At 45.1% G+C, this 18,654-nt stretch overlaps 1 protein-coding gene across 2 annotated transcripts in view; it reads left to right on the forward strand.

Moving 5' to 3' along the window:
* The window catches only part of FSTL4 (follistatin like 4), a 238,852-nt gene that overhangs the window by 14,076 nt on the left and 206,122 nt on the right, over window positions 1-18,654 (forward strand). For both annotated transcript variants that reach the window (XM_009646869.2, XM_009646870.2), the window contains exon 2: window positions 810-843. In XM_009646869.2, the coding sequence (XP_009645164.1) occupies window positions 810-843 (34 nt within the window). The remainder of the gene's footprint in view (window positions 1-809; window positions 844-18,654) is intronic.

Consider the following 18,654-nt stretch of genomic DNA (forward strand, 5'->3'; position numbering starts at 1 on the left):
GGTCTTCCAAGTTTGCACTCGGTGGGGTTAATCCTGTGTCATCCATCCATGGGCACTGTCCAGGTCCACGGGACCCCAGGCAAGGTGCTCCTTGAGTCCTCCGTGATTCCATTATTTTTAACACCGGTTGCAAGAAGCAACTCGAATGATGGGAATTATAAGTATTTGTAATTAACCCATAAATAATGTTACTGCTTGGAATTAAATATTTATTCCTCTGGAGTCCCACCATTAGTATATGTAGATAGTGCTGTCTGGGAGTGCAGTACCCTTTGAGACTTCATGCAATGTCTTTTTGAAAGAAGCTTCTGTTAGAGATGGTAGTGATGCTTTGCAACAAATGTGGCAAACGGTGGAGGCGTGCAAAGACTGAAATGAGCCCTCAGCTCTAAGCACGAGTAGACCAGTTGCTTTGAGATTATTCAGGTATTTGAGCAAGTCTCTGCTAAAAGTAACTGTAATGGCTCCTCCCTCCTCAACCCTAAATTCTTGGTATGGTAATAATAACCCTCCTAGCTGCCTCCCTTTTAACATCAGTGGAGAAGAAAAAAAACTTTTAAAGAAAGATATTGTGCTCTACCATGTAACTTATCACAGAATGATGAATCATTTTGGGTGAGATATCGATCCATTAAGTGGACAAACTGAAATGTGTGCTTGTAATAACTCCTCAGTTGTGTGTAGAGCTTCATAGATGCTTCTCTGGGACAATGAGTAATGTTTTTAGGGCTTTCTGTTCACGCTGCCTTTGAACAATTCTTGTATTTAAAAAAAAAAAAAAACACAAAAAATTCTCTTTTTCCTTATAGGACTCCAGGAGGTTTGAAGTTACAAGAAGAAAAGGTAGGCAAAAAAAAATAGTTTTCTTTCAATGTGTGTGTTGGTGTTGTGTATTCTTGCAGTAACTTTTTAAAACAAACATGAGTTTGCACACTTGAAAGAGTGGACTGCTGGGGGATTTCAAAGAGGCTGCCTCCTAATGCTTGCCTGACAGTTCTTAGTGTCGCAAATTGTAGATTTTTTTTCTTCCCCAATGAAAAGTTGCTCTTTCAGCACAGCACTGCATGATGGTATTGGGGATGCAAGGCAAGGTTTGTTGGGTGCTGCCAGGGTATCTAAACTCTGATCCTGGAGCATTTCAGGGAGAAGAAGGTCCTGACAAGGCTTTCCATGCATCAGCACACTGCAAATCCATCCGGAGGTGCAGGAGTGTTAAGTGTGAGCCATGCCGGTGCCCTGAGCTCCAATCCTGCTCCTGTAAACTCTTTTGCGTTCCTAGTTAATTGGCTGCTGCTGCGAGTGGCTCTTTGATGGCTCCCGGCAGCTGGGTGAGAATCGGCCATCAAAGAGCTCATTCTGGTTATCATTAATTTTGATTTTGTTTAGCAGATGTTTTCTGGATCAGGCAGTTGCTTGCCTCATCTGTCTTGGTATAACGTGAAGCGGGTGGCACTCCCCTGTTCAACAGATTAATGCATTCTCCTGTTTTGTTCCAGCAGCTTCTTTAATTGCTTCAGGCACCTCATATATTGGGAAGAGGTTGTAACTACCATTGTTTTATTGTATAAATGAAAAAGGTCAGGTCCAAGGATAACTTTTTAGCTGGGTGAATAATCCCCTTCTGGGGTTTCCTGTGATTGTTTTCATTTGGTATTTTTTTTGTTTTGCTGTGTGGCTGAGGCAGCAGAGAGTCTTGAATAAATTAAATGCATGGCTGTTGCTAAAGGTGAAATCTGTTTAGCTCAGGCTTCCAGCATATGTGCATGTTTGGTCAAGCTTCTGCCACTCTTCATGAGGAAATCTTAGTTTTATTGGACTTCCCTTGATCTCGGACTATGGAGGGCTCTTGAATGGTTTGAGGTTGCTTTGAGATGCAGAAGAGCATCTTGGTGTCCTGGACATGGAGACATTTCAGTCATGCTCTAGAGTCTGTGCTGCAATTCATCATAGACATGGAGACTGAATCCAGTCATGAAAATGGACTTCATGAATAAAATTTTGGGGAAGTACCCCCAGTCCTGCTTCAGAGACGATTTGGGTCTCCAAAGTTCACTTTCCAGTGAAAATAACCAACACCTACAAGAACTTAAATCTGGCCATTTTTGAAAGCAGGCCTGAGTTTATAGATGATGTGGGTGCTTGGAAAATGTTACTTGACAGCAATAACTGGATTTGGGGATCAATGCCTCTAGACACCGAATTTCCAGGTTCAGTTAGGCTGATTTCTCATTGCCTTCACAGGACAGGTGAGACTTGACTTCTGTTTGGAGGGGTGAAACCATATCTTTTTTCAGAAATGAATTGAACATAATGAACTTCTCTGTCAGAAGGCTTCTTAGATCCATGGATGGAGTGAAGAGCAGGGGCTGGTAGTTGGGGAGTTAAAGTTTATAGATAAATTGGGCTTATGCCCAGCAATGCAATCTGTGAATAATCAAGTATGTCTGAAGAACTTGCAAATTCCTCAGAAGTCAAGAACAACATGCCAACAAGCATGGTAAATACATCTTGGTCACAAAAGCCTATGGATTTGCAGAGCTACCTGAGGATTTTCAGCGATGATTAAGCCTCTTCCTCTCAGGATTTAGTCCTCAGTAGTGCCTATAAAATAATTCAACAAAAGCCTCCTTCGGAAACCTGTTCGGTATTAACGTGTGCAGAGCAGATACCACTCAGTGCTAGGGAAAAAAAAACAAAACAGGAGAGTTGAAATGTTTGTCATGCACGTGAAAGGACTGACTATAAATGTGGTGATATGGTATGATCTGATTTTAAGATTCAGGCCTTTTTTCCCTAAAAGGGTAATTTTTGTGGATAATGGTTTTTACCAGAGGAAATTGGCTGACTGGAAAATATTTGAGGGTGTGGGGGTTACGCTGGTTGCCTTCCCTTGGTGGAAGATTTGGTTTTCTGTTGAAAAGCTGAAAAACTTTGAAACTTAAAAATGTTTAATAGAAACCACCACGAAGGTAATTGCTGCAGCAAACTTGCTTTGTGCCCGCTTTTATTATCCCGTGCTCATGTATGAGCCAGGATAATTAAAAAAGAGCTTTTGGTGAAAGGAGGGACAATCCCGGCTTACACTTCTCAGAATTTTTTTCCTTTTTTTTTTTGACAAAGGATTTGAGTCCCTTAGATTGAAAGCAGACACTTTTCTTTCAGAGGAAACAAAGCTTTGATTGTTGTCGAATGGTCCACGGGTAAATACTGACTCGCCATACTTATTTTCTCCAACAAATAGTCCATTTAATAGACAGTTGATGGTCAGTTGTGCTGGGTTGTGTTTATATTGGATGAAAGAAAGATGTGAAAACACTTTCTTCCTTTTTCAGCCGTGGATGAGTGTAGTTAAACTGGGAGGCTTTTGGTTTCCAAAGTGTCAGGACTACATATGCTGGAGAAATTTTGAAGCTGCTCCAAAGCCCATTACAGCCGATGAATGGCTTTCCTTTGACTTCTGTGGGCGCTAGATCAACTATAATTACATGATCTTTTAATTGCTGTGGTACGGAGGGGAGATGCTTCCCTGACTGCAGCTGGCAGCCATCTTCCGCGGTGATGTATGAAGACTGATTTCCTTCTGAATTTAAATGGAAATGGCTGCAGATCCTGGGATGCCTAACTGGTGTTCAGGTATTACCCTTTTTGACTACAAATGATCTTTTTAACCCCCCAAAACTCATTCAGGGAGTCGATCAGAAGCTGCAAGAATATTTTCCTGACTTCAGTTTAAGCTCATTAAGTTGAAATTTTGCTCTCGGTGGGTCACGCATACGACCCACTGCAGTTTCCGTCTGCGTTATGCTCATGTAATGGGAAACAGAATATGGTGTGAGGTGCCAGATTTTCTGTTGCTAGCATTAGAAAGTGAAACAACCAAACTCAAGAAAACCCAGCATGTGGTATCATAGAATCGTTTAGGTTGGAAAAGACCTTCAAGATCATCAAGCCCAACTGTACCCCAGGGTTAGCCCTGCCATCCCACCACTAAACCCTGTCCCTAAGCACCTCATCTGCCTGGCTTTTAAATACCTTCAGGGATGGGCACTCAACCCCTTCCCTGGGCAGCCCCTTCCAGTGCTTGACAGCCCTTTCCATGAAGAAATTTTTCCCAATGTCCAACCTAAACCTCCCCTGGCACAACTTGAGGCTCTTTCCCCTTGTCCTATCACCAGGTGTGCAAGCACATCTCTCTTATGTTGCTCTTTTAAACTAAAACAGGGGGCCACCTTAGAGCAGGCAGACCTTTTTTCAGTTATCCAGTCTTCTCTCTTTTCCCATGGCTATCTAGATGCTTTTCCATTGTTCACTCCATATGTTTACATATGGTTTCAGGCTGGTTCCTTTGCACTACCCGCCCTTAGTGCATGGGGAAGGGAAGCTGAGCAAAGACCTGCCCGTCAGCTGCCCAGGACAGTGAAATGGTGCAGGAGAGCAGACGGGGAAGAGCAAAGCAGCAGCAGGGAGCGGAAAAAGCAGCAGCTTGAGCAGATCAGGTGGACACAACAGGCATTTGGTGAAAAGGATGGAGACTAGCATGCAATACAAAATTGGGAGACTAAAGGGTTTATTGTAAATTGGAAGAAGCCCTGGACCAAGCTCTGAAAGGAGCAACTGTAAGTATCTGGTTTGACAGTGGCAGGGCTTAATTTTAAAGACTGGTGAGTTTTCACTGTGTAATGTATAGATGGATGTGTGATACTTACCTGCTGCTGTAAATTAGACCACACAATTTATGTATGTAAAAGCCACATAGGTTCACCTCCATCATATTCCCCATGTCTAGCGGAGCAGGGCCTCCAGCAGTTTTCCCATTTTTTTTAGTTGCAAGAACACAAGAACTAATTCTGCAACTTCTAGAGCTGGCAAATGCTCCTCCTCCTGTTGGCAGTGTGGGGCTAAAGGATGCTCAGTACTCGAATAAATTGTCTGCTGAGTATAACCCTATGCCCAAGCGTATGTATAGTCACATTAAGCATAAAGAGCCAGCTCTTCAGTAGATACAAATGAGCAAAGCCATGCTGAATTTAATGGACCACGTTTGCTTTTTCCTAGCTGAGGATCTAGCCCGAGCACTTAAAACTTTTAATTTGTTTTTATGTTGCTCGCAATCATCCATTCAACAAATTAGTGTCAAAAGATGCTTTTGAAACCGTTCAGCCAAGAAATGTTCAAGCAGATTGCTTCCACTCTGTTTGTCCATATAATCTTATTAAACGAGGTGCAACTCCGGATTTAGTCAGACAGATGACATCACACTGCCAAAGAGATGAACTTTTAACTATCTGGTTTGAATTAAAAGGCTGAGTCCTCTCTGAAGTATTCACAAGCTCTGGATCGTGGTCGTCCTCTTTGTATTTAATATATATTTATCAAGGATGCACATCCCTTATTGTTACAGGGCGTTTCCTAATCGCAGTAGAACAGAGCACGCCCCGAGCTTTCCCAAGTTGCCAGTTTTATTGAAAACCTCTGGGGCTGCATCAATTAGCCGTGGTGGAGGAGCCGGCCAACAGCTTCAGAAATATTTCATTACTTGCCACTTGACATCAATTCTTCTGCCCTAGATGAAAAACTGACTCACGGTTATAAAACAGTAATGCCCTTTAGAAATTCTATTCACTTCATCCTTTCTTCTTGCACATTTCAAATTTTCACCTAGCCATGGAAGATGAAAGGCTCTCAAAACTTGGCAGGGGTGGCAAGGTTCTTTCCTCAAAACCTTCACGAACACAATGAAGTGATCAGCTGTAATTACCCTTGTAGTAAATCACCTATTAATTTCCCATCCTGTTGTTCTTTTCCTATTGCTGGAGTCCAAGAAATTTGGGTTTTTTCATTATGACCTGCCTAAAACTCCCCTAAATCAGTAACTGTGGCTTGTATTGCTCTTTAGAAGCAGCCCTGGTGCCAGGGTCCTGGTTGTCTGGCTATCCAAGTGATGTCCAGATTCTATGAATTTATACCAGCTATGTATATCCCTGTGCCTATGCTATGCACATACAGGGCTGGCATGTTGAGAAACACGCCAGCATTATCCTCAGGACATGTCTCAAGGTCAAAGGGTGGGTGTTATACATTAAAAATACCTGCTTTGTAGGATCACACGTAGGAATAATTTCTGTGTTTATTATACTGATTTTAATAATCACTCAGCCTTTACTTAAAGCAAAGGTTCAGGCATCTCTCTCAGCTGTTTTGTTTTCATAGAAATTTTTATTATCTCTGGCTTCTCAGGCCATATGTTGTCAGTGAATGGCAATCTGTTACCTGGGGAAGGATGTTTGACTGGGTCAGAATATTAATCTGATGTTAACTCCTGTTTTTTGAAGTCTGAGAAACTTCAGTCCCTCAGCACTTTTTTGTACCTCGTCCCACTTGAACGTTATTCTTCAAATACATGGCGCAGTGGGGATGCCTCATTTTGCAGTGCTGGCAGGGGATTAGGTAGAAATAATGAAGGTAAAATTATTTTCGAGGAGCTGCCCAAGGCATTTTTTTTTAGCTTGGATTTTATTTTATTATTGGGGGGGGGGGGGGGGGGGGGGGGGACTTGACATATTTTGTGGTTCTAAGTGATAAGAATTAATAGAGGGAGTAAAACCACAGGGAGGGGGAAGAACCCCAAATAACCAGCTCATTAGCCAGTGTTGGGCACGGTAGTAAATTAAACAGCAACAGGGATGCTCCCAGGCAGTCCTGCTGTAGCTGTCGGTATTGCACACACGTGCGTGGGACACCGGGCAGGGACGAGGGGCTGCAGACACCGAGCAGTGAATTGCGGCTCAGCCTGGGAGTTTCTGAGCAGTTTTTGAAACCAAACAGCGCCAGTTCTAATGGTCGTGTTTGGCTTCCAAATGACTGTTTGTTCACTCGGATGGATTACTTCTGAAAATGTGAATGCCGCCGTGGTTTAGCCCAGCTTTGCCAGCAGACGTCGGAAACTCCTTGCACGCCCAGCTCTTGCATTTCTGGAAGCAGAGAGGTTTTGCAGACTTAAGGCTCTTGTACATCGATACATCAGTTTCTGTAGTTAAGTACTTTGGGGCAGGAGGAGGAATGATTTCTCTTCATGGCAGAATGGCTATGAGTGTTTAGTAAGTAAATATAATAGCGTGTGGCTTTGCTAGAGCAGCAGATTGATGGACCCAAAGGAGCTGAAGCAAAAACTTCTGGAGCAGCAGGAAAGCAGGCAAGGCGGAGGAAGGAGCGTGTAGGCGAGCTTAGGCAGTGGCCAGACTTCATGTCCCTGGGTGGGGAGAGGGAGAAGATGGAGCTAAGCCAGAAAGCTAAGAGCCTTTGTGCGGATTTACAGGGAGATAATACATATATGCATTCCATGCTACCAAACTTCATAAATAGTATCCCCGATGCAGAGTGCTGAGGCTGGATGTGCCTGAAGGCATCTTTTTTTTTTTTTCTTTCCCCATCTGAAAGCAGAATAAACTCTGCTGGTTTGGCAGCTGAATCAGCCACTTGTGCTGCCCACCGCAGCCCTGCTCCTCCTTTAAAGAAGTCCCAGTTCCTAATTTGAGCATGTGGGGAACAGCTGGAGATCAGGCAAATTTATGATCTCTTGGCCCACAAGGGAAGTTCACTAAAAAATACCAAAAAGAAAAGGCAGGGTGCTGCCATAGCCTGCACTCCTTGTATTTCATAGCCATGGGTGGATATTGCACAGCAGTCCCAGATCCTAAACCTAGACATGTAGAACTCTCAAACTGCAGGGTAGGGGAAGGTGCTGGGGAGTTGTCCCTGGGTGATGCTAGTTTACAGCAGACAACGTGGGGCACGAAACCATGCACCACCCTGAAGCAATTCGGTAGCCTCATCTGCTGGCACAGTCCAGAAGGGCTCCTGGAACTACTTCACGTCTAGGAAACTGGGATCACTTGGGAAGTTTAGGGTTTTTCACAACCAATTATCTCACACATGAATTGCCAACTTAAAGCTTGGGACCAAAATACACACCACGAAGCCAACTTCATCAACCCAGCTTCTCACAACGGTTAACAGCAAGGCAGAGTTTACTGAACAGGCTTTTGGCTCCAGGCTATGCAAGAATTTTAAGTCAAAAGCATGCAAAAAAAAGTAGTCATGTTGAGGGAGGCAGTAGGGAGCATGTAGTGTCCACACTGGAAGATAGATCCTACTTGCTCATTAGTTCACCTTATTTGGAAACTTTGGAAGATGGATGAGCGTATTTCCTGGAGTTAAAGGAGAGGTTTTGGGGGTTTTTTCCTGGTATGTGTCAAGTGCTTCTCGTGGCCCTTTGGGCAGCGTCTGCCCCGTGCCTGTGTCCCCCATCGGGGCATGCCAAGGGCCCCCTGTGCCATCTCCAGGAGGAGACAAGTCCCAGCATGTTCCTGGTGCTGTGTTGGTGGTGCTGCCAGCTCCTGCCTGAGATGGATGACCTCCTCGCCAGCTCGAATGCCAAACTTTGGTGAAGACTTAATAGAGAGTTTAGTTTTATTCCACGGGGCAGTCTCTCTCCCTCTTTTTTCCACCCCTCTCTCTAATAGCTGTGTGCTCTGCAGCCTGTAAATTACCCATCTTTCCCCAAGAGATAACCACTTTAACATTTTTCCCTTCCCTACATCCCTTGACTCCACAAGCCTCTTTACTTTTTCCAGCTAAACTGGGCAGTCTTTTGGAAGATACCACTTTGTCCTACAAACCTTCTCTTGGCTGCATCTGCCCACACACACACCCCTCCCCAAAAAAACTCCTCTCCAGCCTACCCAGAGCAGTGAAGCAGGACTGGTTTGCACTTTTCTTTTAAGACAACCAGTCTTTAAGAATAAGAGATTTCCAGACAAATGGGCTTGTGTTGACTTAAGCATCCTTAGCAGCAGCCAGGTTGCAACTCAAAGTGAGATTTGAAGTCATCTTGGCCGTTGTTCCGGGTGGTGCATTGCTATTTGTATGAAATACTGCTTGTCTGTCCAGCCACATAATACTGTTGTTACGCAGAGCATGGCACGCTGTGGAAGCCCCTCTCAGACGGAGAGGGCATATGCGACTTGTGCATGGTATTGAAAGGTGCAAATGCGTTGGAAACCCTGAGTTTTCAGACCAGATGCAAAATAAACTTCTTTGTAAGGGTTGAATAAAAAACCTGGCAGCAGATGTTTCTGATGAAGGCAGTGTAATGGGATATGCAAATATTCTCCAACAAGTTTATCCAGGATGTCTCCGAAATTCCAAAATAAGTAACTTGCACATTAAGCCAGAAAGCCCAAAGTCCAGGATCGCCTGTGGGCTCAGTCAGGTTTTTGAGTCACGATTTTTGAACTTGTGGTGCTGGTCTACTTAATGTGTAAGAGCGTGGTATATTTTCAATTACAGACTTATTAGGTTTCAACATGCCATTTCTTCCTGACCTGAGCTTTAACCGTAAGGCAGAGCCATTAGGTTAATATTTTCAGAGCTTCAACTTGCTGGCCAAATGTGAGATAAAATAAGAGAGAAATGACCCTCTTTGTGCTCTCTTAGATCAAGTTTTTATAACCAGGGGGCCGTGGCTTCTGCTGGTGGCAGATGAGGTGTGTTGGGCTGTCAGCCCAGCTTGGAGGGTTGTGGTTTAGGGGGAGGCTCTGATGCTCTGGTGTCTTCTCCTGGAGGTGCCTCCCTTTGCCAGGCTGAGGCAAGCATCAGTGGTCTTTGCAGGGCTTACCCATGGGTCTGTTATCTTCTTCCACCACATCCAGTTCTCACCAAACCCTGCAGGATGTGTGGAACAAACCCTTCAGGTGGTTTGGTGCCATAGCCATGTCCCCAGCTGCTGCCATAGGAAATACTCTGCTTAAATTAGTGGTTTTCCAGGGGGCTCTGCTTTGTTTGTAAATGTTTCCTTTAGACTTCATGTTTCCGAGCAAGATTTCAGCTGAGTAATTAGCGTGTGTCAGTATGTTTTTTAATAAGAACTTATGAGCCTGTGAAATGGTCCAGTTGTTGTTCTTGTTTGGGAAAGAAAAATCTACTGTGTGTAAGGTAATGTAATTACTTTTCCAAAGGAGTTTTTATTATGCACCTAACTGCACATTTACTGTACTTGATAGACCAAAATAAAACCAGAACAGAATGAATAAGCCATTTTGGTCCATTGGGTAAATAAAACAGCTAAAGTGTTTATAAATATGTATTTAGTCAGCAGAGCTGATTGGCGACTCTGCAACTGCTCCGGTGTCTGAGATCCGTAATCCAAGTTTAACAGCCTTCCATAAATATTCCCTTGTTTGTCACGAGGCAGTAGTTATTTATCTGTGCCATGCTGCTTGTTTGTTGTGTGTGATGAGGTCTTTTGAAGAATATTAGAGAAGGTTGTTGGTTTGTGTATAGCACACAGGCATTACGTGTGTTTATGAAGTAGCATGAGAATCGTCCTCGTGTTTTGTCCCCGTCTCCTCCTCCTTTCCATCCTTGCCTCTCCCTTGCAGGTGGTATGGCTTTTTGTCACTCCTTTCAGGTTTGGTGAGGTTAAAATGTGCTTTTTTTTCTGCTGAACTTCTAATTTCTGTCTGCTAAAGCGGCCCCAAAGATGTGGCATTCAGGAGGGCTGAATCTCAGCCTGGGTGCTTCTTCTAATTGGTAAAGCTATTGGACATCCATTAGGAAACTCATCTAGGAACGTGTTTTACCAGAATGAAATCAGCATGTGTGAAAAGTGATTCTGGACCTATAGACTTCAAAGCCTATTCCTTCCAAAGACATAAGTTGGATTCTGGCTTTTAAATTTGTTCAGCACGTTGGTGCAGCCCTGTCGAGGTGATCAATAAGTGTCTGTTCCCATGGTTTGTTGTGTGCAATAGTTGGTGGAAAGGCCACAGCTGAAATCCACCTTGTGCAGCCAGCAGATAATAGCATAAAGTTATGCTATTGCTTGGAAAATAAAAAGTACAAGAAAAAAAGTGCCGTGTTTTCCATCTGCAGAATTGGAAGTTTTTCAAAATGTCACTTCTTACAAGATTTCAATTTAGTTTCTCATTGCAACCGCAAAGCAGGTGACAGAGGCGTGCAATGCCCCTTCTTCTGTTTGTTTTGCTTCTCCCATTGAAATTCTATGATGTGAATTGCCTATAATGTGAATTTTTTTCTTTTCATATTTGAATGTTTTGAAGAGTAACTTTTCTCTCAGTTACTTAAGTTAGATTTTTTTTTATTATCCTTTTGAAATTTCCTGTTTTGTTTTCCATGGTATTGTTTCTTCTTTACCCACATTTATTTTTCAAAAATTATTAGTTTCCTTTCAATTATATAACAGTCATTCTTAAGTTTTAACTTTTATTGCCCATTAAATATAGAAGTTCATCAACTGCTTTTAGCAGAATCAACATTGTGGCAAACCTTATTCCCTGGGAATAGAGTCAGTGAAGCCAGAAATTGGAAGCAGCCCCGTGCAGCTTCTCAGCTATTATCAACACATCCAACTGGGCTGGCACCCGTGTCAATGAGGGATGATCCATTGCCAGAGACATTTGTACAGAAAAACAACCGTTTGTGAAAACAGAGGGTTGTTGCAATTAGAGCAGACGTGCTGCTGAGCGTGCGAGGTGACCGTTTCTGCGCCCCGAGATGCCGATGGGACTTGCCTGGCGTGCAGGAGTCAGGATCCGGGCTGTGTCTCAGTGCCGTTCAACAATGGAATAACTACACGACCCATGGAAAACCCTAATAAAGGAAGAGCTGGACTTGCCCAACTGCATCATAACCCTTTGAACAGTGAAATTCTGCAGCAGCTAGTGACTGAGCTGAATCAACGGATGAGTCCACGAGTGGGTTGGTGCAATGGGCAAGCTCACAGCTTCTTCCCAACGCTGTGACCCGCTCCTTGGGGGCTGGACCAGCGTTCCTGGTGCTGGAGAGATGCGCGGCGGCTGGAATCACAGAAAAGATGGAGAGAAGGCTCATGCCGTTCTTGTAAAACCAAGGTGGTTTTCTGCCATCGTGGCAGGGTGAACTGCCCCTCCTGGGCTGCAAAATGTGTGCTGGATGGATGTAGGACTGTCACAGCTTACAGTGGTTTGTTGGTCTCAAAACCAGTAAGGAGCAACTCCTTACTGTAAGGCACAGCATGGGGAATAAGTCAAAGCCCTTATGAGTACATTAAATTATCCTGGAAGCCCTGACTGTGCCTCAGTACTACGAGGCATCTTAATGAGAGGTAAATCTCCCATGGAGGTAGCAGTAAAGGTGCAGAGACAGCAGAAAGCCCTCTCTTTCCCTTTTGGAAGTATATTAAGTGCTTCCCACATTTGGAGGTTTGCATTTGGATGACATCTCTAAATGCCTTCGAAACAGATCGGCTGGACTAAAGGCGTCGCTAAGGGAGCGGTTTTGGTTAAGTCGCGGAGTTTGCAGTCACCGCTGGAACGTCCTAACGCCTCTCGGGGAAATGTGGAGATGCTGGTGAAGTAATCATGCTTCGAGTGAACTTCAAAAAGATTTCTGCCTGAATGCGAGACATTCCTGAAAATGACCCTTTTCCACCTTTTAATGCTCACCCCATATAAATAACGTCACCAGAACAAACCCTTGCTGAACTGTGTATCAGGCACTGCACTTCTCCCTTCAAAGGGCCTGTGTTCATCAGGGCTTGGTTATTATAGCCGAGCTGTATTCCCTCGGATTAGGTGACCCCATCATCTTTCAGACGTCTTTAACTGAGCACCCTCTAGTATTTTAAAAGAGAAATAATAATTACAGCCCTCTGTCTTTTCCTTCCCCCCTCTGCCTTCCACCAGGCAGGAGCCGTGATGGGATTATCTCACAGGATGATGTTTGCTCACTGGAGGGTGAGAGCCTGGCCCCGTCGCGAGGACGGCACTGCCGAATGCATGTGCACAGGCACGGACTTTTGCTGTGGTTTTTCTCTCTTTGGGAAGCCTGAGGGGTTATTTTCAGTTTCAGATACCACAGCGATTAATAGCGGGAATGACATAAACAAAACGCATTTTATTGTATTCATTTAACAATAGGAACATGATGAGAATCTTTAGAAGTATCCAAGTTATTCCCCTCTGCACGGAGACGCTAATGCTGACTCCGTCCTCTAATGGGCGAGTTTCCATTTTACTTCCGTGGTTTTGTAGCAATAATTTTCAGACCTTCCTTGAACCAAACCCGCTGTTCATTCTTTCAGTGCATTCCCATGGGACGACAGGATTTCTGTCAAAACAGCAACACAGCTCCTTTCAAGAAGCTCACTGGAAGCAGGGAAGAGGGAGCGGAGGGGGGAGCGTGGCTCGCTGCGCGCGTGTCCCCTTTGCTGATGTGCTGATCAGCGAGCGGCTGATATTAATGGTGCTCTCCGGAGAGAGGCAGCTCTGGCGGGAGAGCCATTAATATCCAGCCACTCTGTCGGTGGGAGCTAAGCATGGTGCACTTATTTAATTTAGACATTAAATCTTTTTTTTAGCACAAACAAACGCTCCTTTGCTTGCTTAAAATTCTCCTCTGCAGCTTTGGAGACGGAGCTTTTGTCTGCAAATCTGCTCTTTTGGGAAGGGTTCAGAAGAGGAGGTGGTGGTGGGTCCTGGAGGGCTCTCCTGAAGCCCTGCTGACCCGTGCTGGCTGGTCAGTGTTGGGGCAAGGGGAAGGGACTGTGTGTCCTTGGTGGCTCCAAGGGCTTTAGATCATGAAGTAGTTGAAGGCAGTCGGTCAGGACTGCTCTGTTGAGTTTGCAACTGAAAAAATGAGCAAACAAGCAAAAAAAAACCCAAAACCCAATAGATTGTTTTAGCTCACCCTTGCCAAATCCCATCTGTAATGTGCAAAGAGGCATCCTGTGGCTTTACTTCTGGCTAAAGTCCATATAAGTGAGAGTAAGATGTACTAATAGAGCTAATAGTTATTAAAACTGGGACTTGTGCTGACTTCTTCACTCTGAGGGTGGTGAGGCACTGGAACAGGTTGCTCAGAGAAGTTGCAGATGTCCCATCCCTGGAAGTGCTCAAGGCTGGGTTGGATGGGGCTTTGAGCAGCCTGGTCTGGTGGGAGGTGTCCCTGCCCATGGCAGGGCGGTTGGAACTGGGTGGTCTTTAAGATCCCTTCCAACCCAAACCATTCTATGATTAAATACAGCCAAGTTTGGGGTTTTTTGTTTGTTTTTTTACATTTCTGGTGTGAAGGGATGAGTTCAGATTTTGCTTCTTCATGGACAGAGGTGAAGCTAAGCATTGTCTAGATCCGTAGTGAAAAAAATTCCTCATCATTTGATGCCGCAGGTGCTGCTGTGAAAATCACTGTTATTTTCCACAAATACCACCTATGCTAGTATTTCTTTTTAATTACTGGAAGGATTGCTGGTGTCACCACTGTTTCCCTTCAGGCACGCTGTGTGGCAAAAAGAAGATCTGAGTTTTCCAGGAGTTGTACCCATGAGCTACTGGCAAAGTTCTCTAAAGCCATAGGGTTTTGGGTTTCGGTTAACAAGCTTCAGTTAGTCCTTGGGGAGAACACACAAACTTTCTTTTTTAAATTCAGATAAAAATCTCTGTCTTCTGTACTGGTTATTTATCAGGCACTAGAATATGAAAGTCAAGGTTTGTAGGGAGAAGGAATATCTTTCATTAGGCCAACCAAGAAGGAAGCCAGGGAAGCTGTTGAGCACAGGAGCTGTTTGTCAGGTCTAGAACATCAGTGGCAATCGCTGCTGGATTCCCTCCCTTGAACAGAATTTGCTGATTTTAAAGTTACTGTAAACACAGGTTTTTTACTTGCTATCAAAATCTAATTATGTCTGTTTGCCAGCTATTATGATAAAAATGGCTTTCAGGTCTCCCATCCTTATCTCCCTTGTCTGTCATTTTTTCTTTTTAATCTTTCCTTTTTAGATGAAAAAAAGTTGATAGTTTTGATGGAGAGTGTTTAATGTGACACCGGCTGACTGTAGGGCTTCAGATAAGACGGTGACCTAGCAGCAAAGGCTTTGGGGGGTACACTGCAATGATGGGACACTGGGGGAGTCAGACTGGCATATTTCTACTTTCTTTACTCTATATTTTAGAATTTGGACTTGGTATTTTGGAATTTTCTTTTTGCTGTGGCGTGGACAGGGACACCCTGCCCTGAGGGTCCCCTAGGGTCAAGCAATGAGTTCCTACCGTCCTCAGGGGCATGGGGCCGGGGTTCGCGTCTGCCTGTGGGTGCTGTCTGGTGTAAGGAGGGGGCTGAGCTGCTGACTTCCCGCTGTTCCACGCGGCAGGCCTGCTCCAGGCGCGGATGCCGGCGTGGGGACTGCGGCCGAGCGGCCAGCGCGTAGCAGGGTCTCTGTGTTAGCTGCCTGGGGCATCATTTCGCCCAGAGTTAGATCTTACCTGAGGGTGAAGCTGTTTAGAAATGAAAATTCACGGAGCAGAGAGTGGGAGCAGAATATGTTTGTCAGGGGGTGACACCGCGCTTGCGGATCCCAGCTCTTTTCTGCAGCCAAGCTGTCCCCCGCTGCCAGCTGGCACCAAGGGCAAGGGTTTTAGCTGCAGTTCTTGTTTTCTGTCCCAAGACCTCATTCAGGCTTTAATAGGAATTAATTCTGATGGAAGTTAAAAAGTAATAATCACTCCTTCAGTCATGCTCTTGGGTATTTTTTCCCCCTAAGATTTTCTTCTTCTGCATCCTCTGATAAGAAAAAAAACGCATGAAAACATGATTCACTGGGGTGCGAACGTCACCAAAGCTGGTACGATTTCTGAGATAAAATCAACGTAAAACTAATTATCATAATATTTAACTACATAATACTAGCACAAACGTCAATCTCCCGTAATCCGACAGGCACGGCGTGCCTTTCGCTCACAGAGCGGTAGCGAATCCTTTCGGTGTTGGTTAGGGTTTAGCTTGTCGCTACAGCGGCAGTCTGCCGTCATTGCTGATCCAAACCTATTGACTTTGATGAGCTCCAAATAACTAAAATTGTATGCATATACCAAGAAAAAAGGCAAGAAACTCAAGTAGCAGAATATCCTCCAAAACTGGAGCGTAGCTTTTAGTATTTTTCCCGGTAATTGGGGTCACTTAGTTTGCAAGAAAGATGTGAGCCTCCGAGGGAGGCAGGCTGTTATTAGCGAGAGTTACAGTCCCACAATTATTTGTGTAATTGTAATTACTTGTCTAAAAAAGGAAGGGTTTTTTCACATGGTGTGAAGAAAGCTCTTCTCTCCAGGTGGGACTAATCTGTAGCATGTTTTTAGTGCATCCCCTGAAGGAGGAAAATGCTCAGGAAGGAGCTTCTGCTGCCATTTCTCGCTTCTGTTTGTATTTTGGTTTTAAGATTAGGAGCACAGCAAAGTGGCCGATCCATCCGTGACCCCATCCCTGGCACACCGTGTCTTTCTAAAGCTTTTGCAGAGGCAAAGCAAAATACCGTGAATTAGACTCTGTTGGTGCCTGAGAGGCTCCATCTATTCTGGTACTTCCAGTAGCAGAAGCAAAGAAGAAATTTATGAGAGCGGTTAAAAATACTCCTATCGATTCCTGGAGCTATATTAGTCTGAGTGATTTGGTACGCTTTACTTTGTGTGCAAACCTCATTCGGTTGCTATTTTGTGCCTTTGTCATGATTTCAGTGGGGCACGTTTAAAAGGAAAGTCACATCAATTGATCTGACGCAGGTTGTAAGTGGAAAAACAGGGACTGCTTCGGAAACAGCAGCGAGGAGATGCTGGCTCCTCCGGGATGCCGGTGCTCCGACGTGTCATCCTGTATCGGCTCTATTTGTGCTGACTGTATGGATTTACTGGATTTGTGTTAGTTTTGCTATTGATATGTTGCTTTACTCTGGCATGTCAGGCTGTAACCAGTAAGTAAACCCTATCGTTCAGTCTTAATGGGGTTGGAGGCCCCAAGATGTATCTTGACTATTATGAGCCCAATACCTATAGGCGAGTGCCTCGCATTCAGGAATAATTTAACTGCTATTCTCACAATTTTGAAAATCACAGGAATTAACAGGAATTTCTTATACCTTTATTGACTATATATAGATGTTCTCAGATGGATTTCAGCATTTGATACTGAATTTTATCGACTATTGGGTTTTTACCCTGAGAGCTACAGTATTGTCTTAATCACAGCAAGTAACCTTTCTCTTTCTCGTGTGTGAAATGGGGATAACACTAAGTAAACTTAGAAACATTGTGTGGGGTGGTTGAAGTATTTTGGTAGCTTTAAAATAAAGCTGTGAAAGTAACCATGCGCGCACGTGTGCCGGCGATATCCCTTGCTCTGGCAGCAGCTTCCTACCCAGGTGACGCCGTGCGGGTCAGTGACGGGTCGAGGCAGCTCCAGCAAGCTGCTAAAATTATTGATGGGTTGGGGACCACCACGGTAGGTGGGTCAGAACTTGCCTGGCATTGATGTGGGGGGGGGTCTGAGCGTTCCTCAGCAGCATCGCTTGCGATATCTGCAGGATGTGTCTCTCTTGTTTAAGTTGCTGGAACAGGAGCTCACTAAGACTTGTCCCCCACTGGTGGACGTGCAGAAGGAAATGCAGGACTGGGGCTTGCCTAGAGAGGTTCCCTGCCCTTGTTCCTCCTGTCCTTCACCCAGCAGACCTCCTCTCCCTGGCGTAGTTTCTCCATGTATAGACTGAAGTGTGCCTGGTACAGTCAGATATTAAATGTAAAATTTATATGGAGCCATTAGGTCTTCGGGAACCTAACTAAGATGAAAAAACGAGGCTGTTTATTTCTAGCCTTGAGCTGTGATGCCCATCAGTGATGCTGGAGGGTGTTGATTGGTGCTGGCCCAGGCTGGAGCAGGGAGGTCTCCGCCGTGGGGGTCTGCCCTCAGCTGCACTTCATCTTCTGCAGAGCCCGACCCTCCGAAAGCGCTGGCTCCTGCTGCGCTCGCACTGCAGCACTGCATCGCGTGCGATGGGCCGCGACAGCGATCCCTCACGTCTCTTAAGAAAGAGCTTTCAAGCTCTCTCCTCTGGAAGTAAATGTATTGGCTACAGGGAAGTTGAAGGGCATCAATCGTGAAAGAGGAGCAGCAGGAGGATGAAAAGGCTGCCCAGGAGCCTGCCCCTGCTGGGGAGGGAAACCTGGCAGGAGGCGCAGGAGGGTCGGGAGATTCAGTTTCTGTCCTGTGGCAATTAGAAAGGGTGAGAGTTGGGGTTGGGTGGAACAAAAGAGAACCAAATGCTTTGAAAGAAAAAAAAACCAAACCCCAGGTCTAGTCTGGCTTACTGATGTAAATCTTGATTGAATTAGTCATTCGTGGAGGTGAGGCAGCAGCGGCAGGAGGCCAGCAGCCTAGGAGGTGGATTTGCTCTCTGCAGAAGTTGTTTACTGACCAGCTGCTGGCGCTTGTCCGTGCTTTTCAGTGTTTCTCCTATGTGCATATTCGGAGGAGGCAGCTTTCCTGTTGAAGAACTCGTGACTATTGCAAAAGAAAAGAGCTTGACATCCTTAGGTGCGCTCGTCAGAGCAAATCTAAAGGGAAGCCCAGGGCGGTTTAGCATTGGCGTGCCGCGGCAGATGTTGGTGTCCCTTCGGTGCTGGAAGATTGCTGTGTGCTGTGCTCCACAGGGTATTGCCAGCTTCGTTCTGCATGGGAAACCTCTTCTTCTCCTCCAAAGTCCCCTGGAAGATGTGGCCTCCTTCCCACAACCCCACAGCGTCGCTGTGACCCAGACCTGCTCGCGGAGCTGCCTTT

The sequence above is a fragment of the Egretta garzetta genome, unplaced genomic scaffold (assembly GCF_000687185.1).
Source record: "Egretta garzetta isolate BGI_Z169 unplaced genomic scaffold, ASM68718v1 scaffold439, whole genome shotgun sequence".
Lineage (NCBI taxonomy): Eukaryota > Metazoa > Chordata > Aves > Pelecaniformes > Ardeidae > Egretta > Egretta garzetta.